The sequence below is a fragment of the Rhineura floridana genome, chromosome 21 (genome assembly GCF_030035675.1).
Source record: "Rhineura floridana isolate rRhiFlo1 chromosome 21, rRhiFlo1.hap2, whole genome shotgun sequence".
Lineage (NCBI taxonomy): Eukaryota > Metazoa > Chordata > Lepidosauria > Squamata > Rhineuridae > Rhineura > Rhineura floridana.
In genome coordinates this window covers 2,824,482-2,845,584 of record NC_084500.1, presented here as the reverse complement: position 1 = coordinate 2,845,584, position 21,103 = coordinate 2,824,482, and the positions used below count along the sequence as shown (strand labels likewise).

The window sequence follows — 21,103 nt, the reverse complement described above, 5'->3', positions numbered from 1 at the left end:
GCCGAGAATTAAAGGAATTACGTACTCAAATACCTTTCAAACGGCCTTAACTTTATTTATTTTCCTGAAAGCTTTTCTAAAGTGCTTAATATTTAAAATTGCTAAGCGGTGGACAAAAATGCAAGCATTTTTTTAAAAAACAGATGAAAGAACAAAAATCTAATAACTAGTAACTCCATTTGAGGTGAGGAGGTATTGAGGCCTTCTCTGGTTCAGGTTAAACTCTGAGCCAGAGAAGAACTTAGGCAGGCGTGTCTGTCAAATTCACTGCATATTTGCGGTGAGCGTCATGAGTCCAAGGTTCGCATTCTGAGCAGATTAATTACAGAGCCTGGGAGGAATGAAGTGTTTTTCTCCCTCTGGTTAAACTCTGCACTGAAGAAGAACTTTGGTGTGTTTGTGCCTGTTATATTTTCCTCATATTTGCGGGGCGAGTATTATGAGTCTTCAAGATTCACATTCTGAGCCAAGGAACTGCAGAGCTTTCAAGGAGTCCATAGCTCTGGCTGGCACATCTTGGGGCTTGCGCAAAAACCAAAAGTAAATCCAAGAAGCCTAAAGTCTGCCCGTTTCTACTGTAGTTGCATTCCGCATTGCAGATCCTGTATTGAGGAGGGGGCTAGGCTAGATGACCACTAGGATCCCTTCACACTCTGTGTTTCTAAACATTCTGTTACATGTATTTATTTGTACCCAGCATTGCATAGGTGAAATGGGGACATTTTAACACTCCTTTGGGCTTTCTTCATTCACTCTACCAGCACCTGTCCTCTTCTGACTTCTGAAGCAGGGTGAAGCAGGTTTTTAAGAATGTTTAATGGAAGAATGTTTGATGGAAGATTTCATTTCATGATAGCTCTGGTGATAGTTAACTGCAGCTATTTTGTTCTTTCAACAAGCCTTTTAAGGAGAGACCTTATCCCAGTCTGTGTCTGTGCTGGAATTGCTTTTCAAGATGTTTTTAAAGTTGTTCTTTTAAAGATGTTTTGTTTTAATATGTTTTAAAGTCTTTGTTTTTAAGATGTTTCAGAGCGCTTTTAGGATTTTTGTTTGTCACCCTGGGCTCCTTGTGGGAGGAAGGGCGGGAAATAAATTTAATAAAATAAATAAAAATAAACGTACCAGGCTGCTTTGCTCAGATCTCACTTGAAAGGCTTACTTTTCCCACACCTGGAGTTTTTAAATTCCCCATCTGTATTGGATTATCAATAGATATGAATGATGTCTTTATGACTGTTTTCAAAGATTGAAACATTCAGCAATGAGCAGAAAGAGCAACATTCAGGTAAGCCTACATCTAAGAGGTGCGCTAAAGAAAGGAGAAGAACAGAGAGCCAGTTTGGTGCAATGGTTAGAGTGCCACACTGGGACCAGGGTTCGAATCTCCACTCGGCTGAGACCTTGGGGTAAGTCACTCCCTCTCTGCCTAATCTACCTCACAGGGTTGTTGTGAGGAAGAAATGGAGAGGAGGAGAACTATGGGTATCAACTGGAGCTCCTTGGAGGAAGAGGTGGTGTACAAATGCAAGAAATAAGTAAAAAAAAAGTATATAAGGTCTTATGGTGTCATTTGAACAGTGTTAGCAGAGAAAACACACGCATCTGTTTGGGATTTGGAATTGCTTGTTTGTGTGTGTGCATGAATTGGTATGTAGAGAAATACTGGTTCGTTTCACATCTTCATGACCATACGCTTCTAGTCTGTGCTTTTTCGGCAAAAAAAAGGCGGTAATGGTACTCTTTCCTTAGTAAAAGGACTATGGCTGCCGTGGGCATCAAGAAATAGGAGGTCTTGGTACTCCATACTGGTGTGTACTGCCACAAACCCAAAAAAGCCCTCCTAGGCAGTAGCGTAGCGGCAAATTCAGAAGTGCAGAGTCCCTTCGTGTTAATCACAGTCATCTCTCCCTTTTTATGGAGGGGTTGAGAATGAGATCCTTGTTCCTGCCTTCTCCCACAACAACAGATGTCCCTAGGAGCCAATCTGCATGAAAGGGGGGAGTGTTAGCTACTGAGAAGAGTCTTCTCAGTGGCTGACTCGCCTCCTTTCACCCTGATTGGCTCCAATCAACAGGAAAGGACAATGGAGCATGTTGGAAGGCTCTTCTCAGTGACTAACGCACTCCCCTTGCATGCTGATTGGCCCATGGGATGCTATAGACATGACCCTGCTGGGACCCCACTTCCAAACAAGGAAGGGATCTAAAACACACCCCTCCCCACCCCTGCTGCTAACGGTGTATTATGGGACAAATGACTTGAACAGTTTGGGGGCGGGCAGTATGCTTGTGCAGCTGGGAGGGGGGGGGAAAGATTAGAATAAACCCTGACACACGCCACTCTGTTGTTGGCTTCCCCGGCTGGATTTCTGTCTGTCATTCAAAAGGAACAGGAGCCCAATTTTCTTTGTTATTGGGAATTGGGAGCGGGAGCGGCTCCCTTAGGAGGCGATCTACACTAGGGGAAAGAAGGAGGGGGTCCCCAACCCGCCAGCTGCCTGCCTGCCTGCTCTGCCTGCAGTCTCCTCTGGGCGTCCTCAGCCAACGCAGCCGGATGGGAGGGAGGAACCGCGAGCAGAGGCTGGCTGGCTGAGCCCAGCCCCGGAGACCAGCTCCTCCGGTGGGCGATGGCCGCAGCCCCGATCCTGGCTCTCCTGCTTCTGCTGCAGCTTTACCCCGGAGGAGGCAGCGTGGGAAGCCGCCAGGCGCGGGCTGGGAGCCAACAGGCGGCGGCAGAGGTGAGGCGGAGGAAGGGTTAATGTCCAGATGTCTTCCCAAGAGAGAGGTGCGGGGGCGCAAGAGTCAGGAGGAGCCCCTAAGTTCTGGCCCGCTGGGGCAAAGGTGGTTTTTAGCTTGTGCTTGCTCAGGGGTTGGAGAGAAGCACTCTGCACATGCCCAAGTGCCGGCATCCAAGGGATGTGTGCCTGTAATAGGCTAAGGCTTCAATGCAATACATGTCTGCTCAGAAGCAAGGTCCATTGGGTTCAATGGGACTTACCCCCAGGTAAGTGTGTATTGGATTGCAGCCTGGATTGCACAATCCAGAACTAGAGCATTCTCCACAGACCTTACTTGATAAAAATCCTGCTTGAGAATTACTCACCCCTTTCCTGGAAGCCTGGAAGCAGAGACTTGACGCCCATCTGTTGGGAATGCTCAAGCTATGGGTTCCCTGCATCAAGCAGGCCGTTGGATGACAGGGCCTCCTCTAACACTTGTTTTCCTCTTCCCTCCCTGTTCACCTTTCCTTTGGTGCCATCTCTTTTTAGATTGTAAGCCTGAGGGTGGGGAACTGAATTATTTCTATTGATTAGTAAGCTGCTCTGTGAGATTTCCTGGCTGAAAGGTGGAGCATGGCTGCATGTATGAATGAATGAATGAATGCACTTCCTTTCATCTCCTCTGAAGCTACTGCCAATCAATTTTATTGAATGACTTTGAATTGTAACATGGTTAATTGGGTGCAAGTCCCATTGAATACCTTCCTCCCAGAAGGAGTCCAGGGCAGCAAACAAAAACACTAAAAGCACTCTGAAACATCTTAAAAACAAATGACTTTAAAACATATTAAAACAAAACATCTTTAAAAACTTATTAAAACATCTTAAAAACATCTTTTTTTAAAAAAAACATCTTTTTTTAAAAAAAACCAACAACAGCTTTAAAAACACCTTAAAAAGCAATTCCAACATAGAGGCAGAGTGGGATAAGGTCGATACTTAAAAGCTGTTTTCTGACAACCTGACCCTTAGAATGCGAAAAGGCTCCAGGATTAAGGCTTGGCTCCAATGAAGGCATTTTTGTCTGGAGGGCAGCAGGGCAGAGGGGAGGTCTGTGATTTAAGCCCAGTGGGACTAGTTAATGCTAAAAAGAATTTTTTTAGGAGGAGCACATTACTAAAAACATAAACACCAACATTCTTTAGATACATTAGTAACAGGAGACTGTCTAGGGGAGGTGGTTGGGCCCTTGGATGACCAGAGAGTCAAAGATGTGCTAAAGGAGGATAAGGAGATTGCAGGGAAGCTGACTGAATTCTTTGCAATCTGCCTGTGTCTGAATGAATGCCAGTTGCTGGAAACCACCGGAGGGGAGAGTGCTCTAGTTTTCAAATCCTGCTTGTGGGCTTGTGATGCATCTCGTTGGCCTCTGTACGAACAGGATGCTGATGGACCAGATAGGCTGTTCTTTTGTGGGGCTGGGATTGATAGCACTCCCCATGAGTGGTTTTCAGCTAAGCCCTACTCAGAACAGGCCCACTGATGTTAATGGGCATAATTAAGGTAGGTTCATTAGTTTCAATGGGTCTCCTCTGAGCCGGACGTATTTGAATACCACCCTATGGCTCTGATGATCTTCCAATGGCTCAGTGAACCAAAAACAGATTTATATCGCTTCAGCAAGAGTGTCCATTTTCAGGACTACCTGACTATGGAAGCAACAGAAACCATCCCATAGGCAAGGATTATTTTTCAGAAAAGTGACACACAATCAGAATTTTGCACATGTGCACACACACACCTTCCTATGTTGCACAAGACTCTGGGTGGACACCCCTTTTGGACTGTGTGGTGTTTGGGGCGCCCAAGTGTCTAGAGAGTCAGTGTGGTGTAGTGGTTAGAGTGCTCGACAAGGATCTAGGAGACTCTGCTTCAAATCCCCACTCAGCCGCAAACAGCTCGCTGGGTGACCTTGGTCTTTCAGCCTAACCTACCTCACAGGGTTGCTGTGATAATAAAATGGAAAGGGTGAGAACCACACATGCTTCCCTGAGCTGTTGTGCATTCTAAAAAAAACATGCAGTGAAACGTTGCCCATGATGAACCCATGGGCCGCCCTTTCTTTTCATCCACGTGTCTTGGTCCAGGCCTGGCACTTTGACACTCACGCACACAAAATGCCTCTCTCCTGACAGGCCTTCTTGACCTCTGGCTTTCGGAGCACAGTCCTGTGGCTTTAAACATCTGGAGAACTTTCTTCTGTCGTTTCCCACACGTCCTCCATTGTGTAAAGCAAGACTCAGAGAGTCTGTTTGTTTCCTGCTGTTTTGGAATATTCTATAGGGGGAAAAAAACCCTCCGTGTTTCCTTCTTTGCAGGCTCAGGAGAGGAGGGGTGTGGGGAAGGGGTAGACAGTAGTTTTCCTGTCTTAAAAGAGGCAGTTGGCTGTGTGGCTTCAGGCTCAAATGTTGAGCATTTAAAGTTGTCATTTAAAAAAAACACAGGGCTGGATGCCTTGATTTAATCAGCTTGTGAGGTTGCCCCTCTGATATTATCTGGGGAGTTTGCAACTAGCATTAGGAGTCTGCCCTGGGGGATGACAGGGGGGTGGGATTCTCTAGCAAAAGGCCAGGAGGTAAAAAGAAACATCCATTTATATTTTGCTTACTTTTCACAGCAGTGGACTTGAATGCATTTCCCCTCCCCAGCATATTTCCAAACTTGTGCTTGTGCAATTGAAGTTGCTTTGACACTGTTGCACAACAAACCCACTCCCCCCCCCCCAGTTCTGTTGGGAGTAAAACAATCAATGCATGTTAAAGTGACCTGAATTGGGGGGGGGAATAGACAGAAAGGCAAACTATTCTTCCCCTGCTGATTCCTCCTCTAAAGTTTGCTTGTTGTTTTTGCAGGCTTTGCTCCTCCCCTTCTTCCCTTCTCTTCCCATCTTGGTTCTCACTTAGTGAGTCATGGCTCCCTGAGTGGAAGCCACATGGCTGCTTCAGCACGTTTGACTTTACCTCTTTGGAGTAATAAACCTTACATTTATTCTTTCAACCATCAGTCTTAACAGACCAGTTATTTCTGCACTCCGCTGCAATATATGTGTACCAAAAACGCTAACAAATTGGGCTGTTTTGTGACAAGAAACGTCATGGGAAGATGCATGGGGAAAATGTGGGATAACAACCGCTTGACACAACATTGTCTAACCTCACTGCAAACAGATCAGCACCAATTCTGAATAAACCAGTCTTCTGGAAGCGATCTTGGGTGCAATGATGTGCTTTTCATTTTCTTTTTATCTATTTTGAAAGATTCATGAACTGGCCCTTCGATGATGCCTCCAGGCCAGTTTACCAGAGCAAGATAAATTAAAATATATTAAAACAGGTGGATTCTTCAGTTCTGCAGAAGAATTTGTGGCACCTCCAGTTGCCTTTGGGGAAGGGATGAATGCAGGCGTGCTTGTTATCACTCAGGTGAAAAGCATTCCTTGCCCTGAGGTTTCTTAGAGCAGTGACATAAATCTGCTGTCAGTTGCTATTATTGCCCAGATGTTTTTCAACATCAAGGCAGCTATATCCAAAGCAAACATGAACTCATTTGCCTGGAATGTTGATGCATTTTTGGAAGACAGTTTCTACCGCAGAAGAATCACTCCTGTCCTCGTCAAGGTGTTCACGTAGGTGTCCTTCTCCTTTACAACCTGGATGCAAATGCATTTGTACAACCTCAGCATGTTTTGACAAATTGCATCCCTTCTGTACATTCCTCAGCATCTAAGGCATGATTGTCTCCTATAAACAGGCCAGGATGAAAATAAATGAGAGTCACGCCCAAGTGGTAAGCAAGGAGTGAGAAAAACCTCAGGCTTAGGAGCTGAATGTGGCCCTCTAGGCCCCTCTGACTGGCCTTTCTCAGGCCATGCTGCCTTCCTAGGCCACACCTCTCATTGGCCTCTTGGCATGCATTTGCACGGCTGGGAGTGGGGGCTGGTGGCTCCATATCAGTGGGGGCTGTGGAGTCCGCTCCGGGTTTTAGTCCAAATTTTCAAGGAACTGTCCAAGGTGCTGAAGCACCTTCGATTGTAGAATAAAATGTTGTGTGTATGCAGCCTCCATTGCTACAACAAATATTGTTATTATCATTTATTTTATTAAATTTATATCTCGCCTTCCTCCAAGAAGGAGCCCAGGGTGTAATAAAACAGTAAACGTTTTTAAAAAATAACTTCAACAATCATCTTAAAAAAAAAATCTTAAAAACAACTTTAAAAACATCTTTAAAAACACCTTGAAAACAATTGCAGCACAGATGCAGACTGGGATGAGGTCTCCACTTAAAAGGCTTGTTGGGAGAAGAAAGTCCCACCATCTACATTTCCTCTTTTTTGTAACTTCCTACCCAAGAGCTGATCGTATCCTAAATTCTTCTTCATATGCAGGACAAATGAAGAGCAGCAACAATTAAAAATAAAACAGACTGTCCTGTTCTCCTGTCTCCAGTTATGCTCTTTCCAGGTGTGGTCTACCACACCTAGCAGGGCGTGTGTCTTTGATGACTGGCTGGCCCTCTGGTGTCTCTGGGCCTGGAAAAATCTGTTGCTGTGCTCTGTCGTTCCATCTGGGGTTGTATTTATGTCGGGAATCTGAGCTGATAAGGGAAAAGGGAGTGCCCTGGGAGAACAGAGATGGCACAGAAGCTCACTCTGGAATGGAGGGGGCTTGGCGCAGTGTGTGCCGCTGAATTCATTGCAAACGAAAGCCCGTTTTGCAACTCAGGATGGAAGTTGCTCCTTGGCAGGAGCGAAAGGCATTTGCAAAGAGCAACTGGAGCAACATTATGGTGATTTTCGAAAGGGTTTGGATGGCACATTTGGGAGAAGTCCCTGCTGCCCTGGGTGATGGTGGACTCTCCTACAGTTAGAGGGTGGATGGTAGCAGCTGCTGATCTAGCCAGCCTCCACCTGCTTGCCTTTTACTTCTAACCAGTCCAGGGGGATGGCCCCGCCTGTCAGTTTTCTCCTCTTCCCGCTAAGCCTCAGTATTGCCCTTCTAGAACTTGGCAAGATGGAGTTTGGTTAGTTCTGGCTCCACCTACCATTGGGCTGCTTGCCTTCCACCCCCACCAGTCCCAGCAGGTGCTAGCCACCACTGGATGGCCACTTGACAAGGATTCTGTAGTGGGTTTCCTGCATCGACAGGGGGTTGGACTAGATGACCTTTGAGGTACCTCCCAAATCTAGGATTCTATGATGCTCACAGTGGTGTGAATGTTTATTCTTTGTGGTGGTGTTTAGGAGAAATTCTGCCTCCTTCCCCAATCCCTTAAACCGACCAAGAGCATTGAATTTATAATCCCACCCGTGCATAGGACTGGCATTTTCTGACAATCCTGATCTTCTAATAAATTTCCCTCCCTCCTCTTTTGCTTTTAGAGGTTCCTTAAAAAATATGGCTACTTTTGGTCCGTGCATCAAGCATTGAATCCAGCTAAATTCTCAGAAGCCATTAGGTAAGTGTGATGATGTTTTTTGTAAACCACTTAGAGGTTTCCTGCAATCAAGTGGTATATACATTTTGTTAAATAAAAAAATAAATAAATGGCAGTCTTATGGCTGCCATCGTGACCGCCTTAGAGAAGAGTGCAGAAAAGAACCCAAAGTCCTGCTTTTAGGTTGAAAGCTCTTTAGACATTCATTGGAGTCGCAGCTTCCCAGACCTTGGCTTCCCAGACCTTGGCTTCCCCCAAATATCACTTTTGGGCCTTAAAAGCCATCAGCCTTGCAGCCCACTTGGAGCATAGAACTGGTGTGCTCTAGTTGGCACGCTCATCTAGCGCCCCTCAGTTGTTCCCTTGTATGGCCTTAAGTCTTCTGTTGAGGAGAAGGTCTCTACAAATGCCGCCGTTCCAGCTGGGAGATTCCATAAATGCCATTGCTACGTCCTGGACTCTGGCCATCTTCAAACACTCCTTCTGAAGCTCCTTTCATTATTGTTGTAATGTTTCCCTTCCCCTTCTGCTAATGTCACTGCCGAAATGCACTGTGGCTGATACTTCTCCGTGCCCAAACAACTGCCACGGGGTTACAGACTGGGACCGGGTGTTTCAGTCGTATTCTGCTGGTCCAAGGATGGACCAATCGGGTCCAAGGATGGCTAGGTGGCGGGCATTTTTCTGCCGGAGGGCCGCATTTTCTTCCGAGCAACCTTCTGGGGGCCACATGTCACTGGTGGGCAGGACCAGAGGCAACAGTGAGCACAGCAAGGGATGTCAACGTTGCCTTTGTGCATTAGGCTAGTTTCTGCGCCCACATTCACACAGCCTTCTCTGTATCCTGTACTCAGGCAGGAAGAGGCACGATCAGAGTTCTAACTAGATCTGACTGCTAACAAGAATGAAGCGGTCTGAGCATATAACACCTGTGCTGGCTCGCCTGCACTGGCTTCCAATATGCTTCCGGGCCAGATTGAAAGTGTTGGTACTCACCTATAAAGCCTTATACGGCACGGGACCATGATATCTGTCGGAACACCTCTCCCGATATGAACCGGCCCGTACACTACGGTCTACTATGAAGGCCCTCCTCTGGGTTCCGACCCATAGGGAAGCCTGGAGGGTGGTGGCAAGATCTAGGGCCTTCTCAGTGGTGACCCCCGAACTATGGAATAGTCTCCCCGAGGAGGTGCGCTTGGCGCCGACATTATCATCTTTTCGGCGCCAAGTTAAAACCTTTCTCTTCTCTGAGGCATTTTAATTCATTTTAATTATAAACTATTATAATCTGATTTTAGACTGCACAGTTTTTGTACAGTTTTTATATACTATGTTATACTATATTGTGTTATTTCTTATTGTATTTTTAATGTTCACCGCCCAGACAGCTGTTGCTAGTCGGGCGGTATATAAGCTTAATTAAATAAAATAAAATAAATAAAGGACACCCATTTCAGCCAGGCACAAAAACTCTCAGGAAGGATGTGGCTGAGAAGTGTCTGTGGGGCCTGGAGAGACTCCTGAGGGCCGGGTAGTGAGGCCTGGAGTGTTGCATTTGAACCCTCCTCTCCCTTCCCTCTCGCTCCCCAGCCCTTTCCCCCCTAAGGGATGAAAAGATCTGTCCATTCCACTTCTCTCCGTTTTCCCAAGTTTAAATTCAGTTCTCCGCGTTTCTGCAGCTATTTGGGTTTTCTTTCTTGAAAAAAATTCTCGTAGAAATTCCCCAGCGTTTTAGTGCCAATTTCTCCTAATAAACAGGAACAAGCTGAAGCTGAACCCTGACAAAACCAAGGTACTGTTTGTGGGAGACAAGGGAAGGTTAGGGGATTTGGACCTGGTGCTCAATGGGGTACAATTGCCCCTGAAAGACCAGGTCCGCAGCCTCGGGATCATTCTTGACTCCCAACTGTCCATGGAAGCTCAGGTCTTGGCTGTGAGCCGGGCAGCGCTGTATCAACTCCATCTGATACGGAGGCTACGCCCTTACCTTCCCAACCATCTGCTCCCATCGGTGGTACATGCCCTGGTCTCCTCTCGCCTAGACTACTGTAATGCGCTCTGCGTGGGGCTACCCTTGAAAAAGGTCCGGAAGCTGCAACTGGTACAGAACGCGGCAGCGTGCCTGATTAAAGGCAGCTGCCGGTGAGATCACATCACTCCAGTGCTAAAAGAGTTGCACTGGTTACCAGTTGCTTACCAGGCCCAATTCAAGGTGTTGGTTTTGACCTTTAAATCCCTATACGGTTTCGGCCCAGTCTATCTGAAGGAGAGAGAGGGCTTTTTCAGTTGTGGCCCCCACCCTGTGGAACTCCCTCCCAAATGATCTCCGCCAGGCCCCTTCTATGATGAGCTTCCGCCGGGCCTTGAAGACCTGGCTCTTCAGGCAGGCTTTTGGGGTGGGCTAGATTTTATCCTCATTGTTTTTAGATTTTTAATGTCTAGGTATTGTATGCCTATGTTGAACGTCGCCCAGAGTGGCTGGACAGCCAGCCAGATGGGCGACTAAGAAATTCAATAAATAAATAAAAATAAAATAAATTATAGGCAGTTTTGACTGATGCCCACATTTTCACGAGCCATTTCTCGTCACACACAGCACATTGGCATGTTATTTTCCCTCGTGTATTCATTTGTATGGACACTTTCCCCTAACATATGCGTTTGTGCAAACATGGTTTGGTTGGTGAACTGCATCGCAAAATTTGAATAAGTGCAAATTTCAAAGGATGGCTGCTTTTCGGTTCTCAAATATTTCGGGAAGTGCAAATTTGATAGATTTGATTTGAAATGTGAACTGAATTAAATTTCTCGCCCATCCCTAGTCTGCAGACTCTTTTGGGTCCAACTACACTGATTGGCAGCAATCCTCCAGGGTTTTTTTTTTTTGGATGGGGACAGTCCTAGCCATATCTGGAGATGCCAAGGGTTGGACCGAACCCCAGGCTTTCTGCATGCAAAGAAGGTGCTCCACCATTGAGCTACGGCCCATCGTTAAGGCACAGCAGCTCTCTGTTGTCCAGGTGAACTCAAGGCCTCTTGCATCCCAAGTGAGAATCAGACTGTCCTAGGCCAAGAAGCATCATTATATGCTTTCAGTTGGATTCCTGCATGGAGCTGGGGGTTGGACTTGATGACCTTCGAGGCCCCTTCCATCTCTACAATTCTATGGTTCTAGCCACAAATCAAGTCCTTCTCTTCTCTTCCAGGGAATTCCAATGGGTGTCCCACTTGCCCCTCAGTGGCGTCCTCGATGCCTCCACTGTCCGCCACATGAATCTCCCCCGATGTGGTGTGAATGACGCAGAGAGCCGCTCCACATGGAAGGACCGTGTGGGTCTCCTTTTCTCAGGAGGGACGCTCAGCAGAAAGCGCAGGAAACGGTTCTCACATCAAAGTAAGTATTTCTGGGGCTTGCAAAGAAGTTTCTCCTTCGGGGTCTCCCACAGCTTCCACTTAAAACAACAACAAATCCAACCCAGCAGTTGTCTCTAAATAACATCCTATTTTATAAAAAGGGTATTTAAAAAAAACAAAACACCAGGGACTTGAACTGAGCTCATAGTCCTTTTTTATCATTTCAGCAGCCTAATTTAGGTAGGAAAAGTTGTTATGCTGTGATCTTCTGCTAAATCAGCCAGAGCCATGGATCTACCTCCTGGCCAACGTTGTAAGCTGCTCCGATTGTGATCGCAGCAGAGCTGGATGTCAATAGATTGCTACGCTCCCTTTAACCAGCACTTAAAACGACAGGATTTCAGTTCTCCAAAGGGAGAACTTCCATCCACTGCAGTTTCTCCTCTTGTTCACCACAGGGTACACGCAGAGTCTGCAAAAAGGAGGGGAATTTCTGGCGGTCTTTCAGCAATCTTTTTATTTGTGATTTCCAAGATTTCCACAGATAAATGTGTGTGTGTGTGTTAAGCCATGTAACGGATTTGTTTCATAACTTTTCATTTTATAACCCTCCCCCAACTAGGAAAGAACACCAGGGTCAATTAAAAATGGTTGTGGATTTTTAAGGGTATTACTACGACGGCTGATTTTATTTATTTATTTATGACTTTCCTATCCCACCTTTCCCCCCCCCATGAGCTCAAGGTGGCATATGTGGTTCTCTTCCTCCCCACGTTATCCTCACAACAACCCTGTGAAGTAGGTTAGGCTGAGAGATTGCGACTGGCCCACGAGCTTCATGGCAGAGCAGGGATTTGGACCCTGGTCTCTCCCAGGGTCCTGGTCCAATGCTCTAAGCATTACACGACCGCTGTCTCTCTACATCCTCACTGCTCAGATAGAGTACTCCTGCTCAAAGCTGTTCTATATAAATAGAGATATAGAGACATAAATAGAAACATATCTAATATATCCTGCTGGCGTCTAGTGCCACCAGACATCACTCTTCTCCTAGTGACCAGGAGTATGCAATAGGAGGGTGTGCTTGAATGAGTTAGGCTGCAGGAACAGAGCTGGTGAGAAACTCCCCACACTGTTGCTTTTGCTGAGATGGGCCACTCCACAGCCCCCACCCTGGAATCCATACATTTGTTTCATTTAAGGTAGCCACTTACACGTTGCAAAAAAAGAAAAGTATCATCATCGTGGTTTATTTGTAATCTATGCTCACAGCTGCTCACAACACGAACAACAAAAATTACATAACACACTGTTACAATGCAACATTCAAACAGCCAAACGATAAGTTAAAGAAAACATCTCTTTAAGAAACACAATAAACTGAAACACTACCCTTATAATTCATAGTAAGGTCCAACAATAACACGCAAAAACATAATCCCCATAACAGCAAAAATACCTGACCAATAGAATTAAATTCTGGCTGAAAGAGGAGGTCCCCCAGCAACACCCCACAGTCAAGATGGTCTCTGGCATCTCCAGGTAGGAGCGGCCTGTTGCACTGTGTGTAGTTGTGTTGCTTAATTTCATTTAAAAGCAGCACCACCGCAGCAGAGAGTAACAGCAGATGTTGAAATGCGAGTGTGCCAGCGTGTGCGTGCATTTGCCTAAGAAAGCAGGCTTTTACCCTGCATCAGCATCACTGAGACTGGAGACTTAGTAAAATAAGAAAAGCTACTTTATTTAGAGAAATACATAGTAGATAGTTAGAACTAGGTTTGCTTTTCTAACTAAGTTGGAGGCATAATGCCCAGGTGTGGGAGTCAGCCCCATGCTCGGAGAGAGAGAGACAAAGGGATGTCTCCTCTCTCCTGGACAGCCGGAGGACAAAGGAATGGGAAGGGCGGAAGGAGGAGGGGCAGGTAAGCTTCCCTAAAGGCGTCACAGTCTAGTGACAGAAGGAGGTCAGTCAGAGCATCACGGGTAAAGGTAAACAAGCCTATCCATCTGGAGGACCCTAGCCCTATCTTCCTTCTGGAGCTTAAACAAAAGAACAAAACAGGAGTTGCTCTTGCCCCACTTCCAACACGGCCTCTCTAGCTATCACTCAGACAGAAGCCAACAGAGAACAGAGATTTATATGTACAGGTGCACAGTTAGAAATAATGACTATACTTGGTCCGCTGTCCAGGTGCGAAGTGTTGATGGATCTGTCAGTTTGGGGCATCTCTCATTTTTCCATTCTTAGATTTGGTTCTCCACATTTCTGCAGCAATTTGCGATTCACCCCCCCCCCAAAAAATCCTCCTGAAAATTCCTCAGCATTTTAGTGCAAATTTTTCCTAGTGAACACAGTCTGCAGGTTTGACTAACGTACACATTTCTCCCAGCCATTTCTCATCATGTAATGCATTTTGGCATGTTATTTTCACATTTTCATTTTGACGCACACTTTCCCCTCCTAACATACACATTTTTGTCAATGTTGACTCGTTGGAGCACTGCACTGCAAAATGCGGACAAGTGTGAATTCTGAAGGACGGCTGTGTGTCGCTTCTCATGTTGGTTCGGAAAGTGCAAATTCGATGGATTTGGCTTGAAATGCAAACTGAATTGAAATTCTTTCTCATCCCTTGCTGATGGGTAACATCAAGGCAATGCCTGTTCTCCCTCCTTAGGATCATTGATAATTAAATTGGGCTTGGACCAGGCAAGCCTTCCACCAGAGGACTGCCCTCCTTGAAGTGGGACACACAGCCACGCTGCTCCCTGGCTGCCACCTGGCTAACTGGAGATCAGAGTCTCTGGAGATGATCTTAACGGCCAGGCAGGTTCAAAGTGGAGAAGTTAACCCTTGGGGCGCCCTGGTTTCCGAACGATTTAGAATTTCATACTTCTTGGAGCTAGCACTTTGCACCTGGAAAACCGGTGCAAGATCCTGTTTTTAGCAGTGGTCAAGGAAGCTCAGAAGAACGTTCTTCTGCGCTGGAAAATCCCAGGCGCTGGGACTGCTCTTTCCCTGTTTACCAACGTCCCCTAGCTGGATCTCTTTCCTAGACAGCCGGACGAGCAGCTGTGCTTTAGGCCAGCCATGGGAAATGTATAGCGGGGAGATTAGGAAATTGCTTTGGGAGGCCTCAAACTGTGCCTGACAAGGCAGCATCTGTTCCTGTTGGAGGGCAGGGGCAGAAGCCACGAATCTGTGGCCTGTTTTCCCCCCCTCACTGTTATTTTCATGTCTGTCTTTTCCGACATGAAACAGACCTCTCCTCTGGCCCAGTTCCAACTTTTCCATTGTCCTCCTGTAATTAAGCCTTAATTTTCCTCTGATGAAGTGAAATAGCACATAGTCCTCCCCTCTGTTACCTTCTTCTTTTCCTAGTGTCTCCCCTGTCAGATTATACATTGTGAGTGCTTTGGGGCAGAGATCTGTCCTCTTGTACTGTGCAAAGCACCGTGAACACGGGATGGTGCTATATCAACAGCAGTGATTTTGGCAGCTGAGAGCTTGACTACATGATCAGGAGAGCTCTCCAGTTGGCTCTGACCAATGGCCATCTAGTTGGGCTATGGTCTGAAGGCACATGAGGCCACCACCTTGCTGAAGCTGACTAGGTCTAGTCAGTGCCTGGATGGGATGCACAAGTATGCCACTTTGGGTTTCTATGATGAATGAAAGGTGGGCTATAAATGTAATAAATATATAGGCCAGTCTCCTGTTCTCATAGTGGCCAACTAGATGCCCACAGGCACAAGAGCAACTCTCCCCTCCTGCGGTTTCTAGGAACTGGTATTCAGAAGTGCACTGCCTCCCACAGTGGAGGTAGCCATCCTGGCTAGTAGCCATGCATGCACATGTGCCGGAACGTTGTCTCTTGAGGATATGGAAAGCTCCTCGTGCCAGTAGGCTGGTGGAGATAAGACAGCATTCATGTGATGAAGGAGGAGGTGCTAGTGTCTCTCTCAGTCCACAGTTCATCTCTCTTTATCTCTCTTCCCAAGCCGCTGATTTCCCCTGCTCCTTTCCCTCCCGACTCCTGGGAAAATTAGCCACTTGAGAAAAGAGACAAAGGGAGATGAACTGTGGACTGAGAGGCTGCCACTGGCTCCTCTGTCACTGTGGTCACTTCAAGATGACCTGCTCGTAGATTTGTTTGTACAAAATTTGCATGGAGGGTAGACGACGCCAGCTATTTACTGAGCTCTGGTTTTAATTTGTTTGTACAGCATTTGTGGGGGTCCTTGGACACCTCACTCTTTGGATTACATGTCCCGTCCTCACCAGGTTCCTCAGCAGACAGGAGACTTCCCACCCTAATATATCTGAGGGGCAACGCCAAGGCATTATCCGGGGCCAGTCCAAAAGCAGAGTTCCAACAGAGTCCACAGCAGCAAAGGGGCCAGGGAAAAGCAAGATCCAAGCAGTCCAGGGTCAGAGCAGAGCATGACGAAGGCGGGTCCAGGGCAGTCAACAGGCAATTAAGCAGACAAGTCAGGTGTATAGACATTGTCCAGCAGCTTTTCCAGCCCAGCACTGGGGTTTTATGCTGGAGCGCCTGGAACAACACCCTCAACCTCAGCTGACTCCCATTAACCGCTTGTTTTGTTGTTATATGCTTTCAAGTCGATTACGACTTATGGCGACCCTATGAATCTTTTATATATATATATATATATATATATATATATATATATACACATTCATAGGGTTTTCATGGTAAGAGGTGTTGAGGTGGTTTCCCATTGCCTTCCTCTGAGCCTACGGCACCCGGTATTGCCAGGCGGTCTCCCATCCAAGTACTAACCAGGCCTGACCCTGCTTTAGCTTCCGAGATCAGACGAGATCAGGTGTGTTCAGGGTAGTATGGCCGTAGGCTATTAACCACTAGTACCCAGACCTTTATTGCTTAGGAATCTGGGCCGGCCGTTGGCACTCCTCCAGAGCAGCTGGGTCTCCAGCTAGTGTTTCAGGTGACGCCTCTCCTTTGGACCCGTTCAGCCTCGCTATCAGAGGCCAAACTTGCCCGGGGGCAGCTGGCCTGTCCTGAGTGTCGTCGGAGAATCCACCCTCAGATGGAACCTGGGAAAGGGCTGGATCCAAGATCAGAGCCTTCTGGTCTTCCTCTGATGATGTTTTTGTTTTAATATATTTTGAAGCCTTTTGTTTTTTTTAGAGTGCTTGTCGTATTTTTGTTTGCCTCCCTGGGCTCCTTCTGGGAGGAACGGTGGGAGATACATTTTAATCAATCAATATAAATAAATGAGGGCTTCCCTGGTTGGGTCCTGACATACAACAGAGTCAGTCACCCTGGGAAAAACGGGAGTTGATAACGACATCCTGTCGCTCTCAGAGGGAATTGTGTTGAAAAAAACATGGCTGCCCCCATTTAAAAACTGGGGATCGGCAGGTCTGGAGATTCTACAGTGGATTTCTGATCTGCTCCAGCTCATGGATCAGGTGAGTCTACTTTTGAATCTGAGTTCTGCAGATCCCACTTCCAGCTTTCTCTGCTGGTCAGTGTGGGGAGCTTTCTGAATTTGCAGCAGGCAGTTCTAGGGTGGCAAGGGTAGCGTGTAGCCAGGCTTCCATTCTTTTGGTGCTGATGGACAGTAGTGTAGTGGCAAATTCAGAGGTGCGGGGTCCGTTCATGGTAGATACAACCACACACACACACACACCTCTTTTTTTTTGGCAGCTGGGTTGAGAATTAGATCCCTTGTTAATGCCTTCTCCCACAGCAACAGACATCCCTTGGAGCTAATAAGCATGAAAGGGGGAGAGTGTTAGTTACTGAGAAGAGTCTTCTCAGTGGCTGACTCACCTTCTTTCACTCTGATTGCCTCCAAATGGCAAAAAAGGACGTTAGAAGACTCTTCTCAGTGGCTAACACACTCCCCTTTCAGGCTGATTGGTTTGTAGGATGCTGGAGACATTGGGACCCTGCTCCCAAAAAAGTAAGAGGTCCCCTGAGACCCTGGACCAGTACACCCCTGCTGACGGATTAAAAAGCGAGCTGGAGGAAGGTGTCACTAGGACTTTTCCCAACCCATGTTAGCCTGACCTGAGTTGCTTCTGCCACCCACTCCACAAAGTAAATATAACGCAAGCAGCTTGGCATTATATACACACATGACTGCAGCTTGAATCCGCTCCAGGGATCCTTGAGAGCTGCAATGTTTGAGTCATGCTTCAAGAAGTGACTCTTAATTGCTGCAACTGCTTTTGTGGCTGTTGCTTCGGGGGAGTTAAAACAGGTTTGCACCGCACCACAGGCTAGGTGTGGTTTTTCTTAGCCCTGCTGCAGCTTGCAGTGGGAGGAAGGGAGAGAGAGAGCGTTGCCTGGCCACACCAAAAAAAGTTAGGAGCTTATTATTACGATTTGCAGTTATATCCTGCCCTTCCGCCCGAAGTAGCCCAGGGCGGCAAAGATAAACAAAGCCATTTAACAAGAAGGAAAACGCATGAAAAACACCCAGCGCTAGTAAGGGAGCATGGATTGCTATTTCCCCCCCCCCCCAAAAGGGAACAATTTAAAAACTGCTCTGGTTTTTGGGGCGCTGGGAGAAGGAGGTTGCTTGCCACCAGCAATGTTGTGGCTCCAGATTTATTTTATTTATTTATTGAATTTCTTAGTCGCCCATCTGGCTGGCTGTCCAGCCACTCTGGGCGACGTTCAAAATAGGCATACAATACCTAGACATTAAAAATCTAAAAACAATGAGGATAAAATCTAGCCCACCCCAAAAGCCTGCCTGAAGAGCCAGGTCTTCAAGGCCCGGCGGAAGCTCATCATAGAAGGGGCATGGCGGAGATCATTTGGGAGGGAGTTCCACAGGGTGGGGGCCACAACTGAAAAAGCCCTCTCTCTCGTCCTCACCAGTTTGGCTGTTTTGACTGATGGGATGGAGAGAAGGTCTTTTGAGGCTGATGTTGTTGGGCAGCATGGCTGATGATGCTGGAGGTGCTCCTTTAGATAGACTGGGCTGAAACCGTATAGGGATTTAAAGGTCAAAACCATCACCTTGAATTGGGCCCAGCAAGCAACTGGTAGCCAGTGCAGTTCTTTTAGCACTGGAGTTATGTGATCTTGCCGGCGGCTGCCTTTAATCAGATGGCTGGCCCAAGCTACAGAAGAGCCAGAGCCCAGTGGCAGAGCAACTGCATGGGATGCAGAAGGTTCCGGGTTCAATCCCTGGGGTCTCCAAAGAGCTGGGAGAGACCCTTCTCTGAACCCCTGGATGGACTGATGCTATTCAACCTCCCGGCCGGGTTTCTTGTGTTTTTGACAAAGCCGGGAGTTGTTGATGCATTTAGTTAGAGAGTCATTTGAGCTGTACGGGGAATCTGACTCTTCTGCCCTCCTTCCCTCCTGGTGGGCAGCCCCAGCCTGTGGCATTCTAGGCTCCCTTGACATCTGCCTTGGTCGTTCTGGTGAGCTCATTGTTTATCCTGTATCCTAGCAGGAAACTCTTGGTTGGACGAGCCCAGATGGACTTCTCACCCCCTTCAGGAAGGAAACATTTTTCTAAGAGGTTTGCTAGCCGAAGGAAGAGTTCCTTATCTCTATGTCTGCACTTAGAACTGGGGGGTGGGGGGGAGAGAGAAATTTGATTCAGTCCACATTTAAAGGTAAACTCACCTACTTTGCGCTTTCCAAAGCAACCCACAAAGCGAAATACAGCTATTCTTCTAGATTTTCACTTTTTCAAATTTTGCAATGCAGTTCTTCAGTCAGGTAACGTGTACAAAAATAAGCCCCCTCGCAGGATCGTCACCTTATTTATTATTTACTATTTGATTTAAATCCCACCCTTCCTCCCAGCAGGAGCCCAGGGCGGCAAACAGAAATGCTAAAAACACTTTAAAACGTCATAAAAAGACCTTAGAATGCATTTTTAAAAAAACGTTAAAAACATTTTTAAAAAAAAGCTTTAAAAACATATTTTTTTTAAACAAGGGTTAAAAACATATTATTAAAGAAAACATGTTAAAAGCAATTCTAACACAGACACAGACTGTGGGGACTGGGCTTGCGTGTTCCAATGAAACCTATGAGTGATGCCGTCGGGAGTCATGTACTCCCAGCAGGGTCACCCATGGCGGTAAGGTCAAGGGAGAGGAACCAGACAAAGAACGATCCAAGAAAGCCCTCAACGGCAGAACAGGCGGAGGAAAGCATGTATGTTACAATGGCTGTGAAGGCGGATGAAGGCTGCAGCAGATAAAAGACTTCCATGGTATCCATGCCACTGGATCAAAGCCTTTTTCTGGCAAGATTGTGTTTTGGTTGTCGTGCGCCAATCTCCCCACATAAAACAAATTCACGCACAGGCGTCTTCCGACCAAATTACCTTGGAAGAAATCTTACTCGGCCACGAGTGATCACCAGCCATAAGAACATAAAAAGTGCCTGCCGGATCCGGCCAGTGGCCGATCTAGTCCAGCACCCTGTTTTCACAGTGGCCAGAGAGATGCACCAATGGGAAACCCACATGTAGGACCTGAGTGCAAAGCGCACTCTCCCCTCTCACAGTTTTTCTAGCCATGGGTATTTGAAATTATGCCACCTCTTACATTGGAGGCACAGCATCGCCAATGTGGCTAGTAGCCACTGATTACCTTATCCTCCATGAATTTGTCTAAGCCTCTTTTAAAGCCATCCAAATTGGTGGCCATCGCTGCCTCTTTTGGGAGCGAATCCCACAATTCAACTATGCACTGTGCAAAGACGTCCTTTCTTCTGTCTGTCCTCAATCTTCCAACATTCAGCTTTACTGGATAATCCTGAATTCCAGTGTTAGGACTGAAGGAAGGAAAGCTTTTCTCTGTACACTTTCTCCATGCCGTGCATCATTTATACACTTCTATCATGGCGCCTCTGACTCGCCTTTCCTCTAAACAGACATGCCTTTAGAGTAAAGTGTGCGTAAAAGGGCATATGTTAGTGAAAACAAACCTACAAATATGTATTGTAATGGGAGAAATTGCCCGGCAAAAATGTGTATATTGGGCAAATTTCTTGATCAATTTCCATGTGGGGGATTATTCTTTTTTTTAAATCACAAACTACAGTGGGAATGTGAAGTGAGCTTTTAGACTGGAAAAATTAGAACGAAACTGTCAGACCCACGCATTCCTAGTTAGAACCCAAGAAACATTATTGGCCGTACTGAGTGGGGTGTGTGGATGTTTATCCAGCTCAGAGGGCACGAAGATTTATTTCACGTGCATGCACCATTTCGCACCCGAGTGTGCCTGCCTAGTCTGCTCTCCAGGTCCTTCCTGTGGGTGGGCCAAGGGCCCTCCTCTCTTCTGGCTCTTTATCTTTAAACCGCATTTGGACTGGGCAGCCCTCCAAACAGAGGAGCTCTTCAAACAGAGATTTGCCCTCTGACAGCCTTCCAAACAGAGGGCCGCCTTCTCTAAAGTAAGAGACACAGCCACCCTATGTATGTCCTTGCAAAGGGGGGGGGGAGATGAATTCACCGTAGCCGTGGAATCAGCTATGACCGCTAAATGGAACCTTCCTA

The 21,103-nt window shown here is 46.7% G+C and overlaps 1 protein-coding gene and 1 non-coding gene across 2 annotated transcripts in view; one reads left to right on the top strand and one right to left on the bottom strand.

Moving 5' to 3' along the window:
* The first annotated feature begins 2,426 nt into the window (after window positions 1-2,426).
* The window catches only part of MMP28 (matrix metallopeptidase 28), a 32,000-nt gene continuing 13,323 nt past the window's right edge, over window positions 2,427-21,103 (top strand). Inside the window, exons 1-3 of the mRNA XM_061605130.1 lie at window positions 2,427-2,737; window positions 8,160-8,236; window positions 11,425-11,612. Coding sequence (XP_061461114.1) covers window positions 2,627-2,737; window positions 8,160-8,236; window positions 11,425-11,612 — 376 coding nt within the window. The 5' untranslated portion in view covers window positions 2,427-2,626. The remainder of the gene's footprint in view (window positions 2,738-8,159; window positions 8,237-11,424; window positions 11,613-21,103) is intronic.
* LOC133374558 (5S ribosomal RNA) lies at window positions 16,329-16,448 on the bottom strand. Its single transcript, XR_009759919.1, has one exon. It is a non-coding gene; the product is annotated as a 5S ribosomal RNA (ribosomal RNA).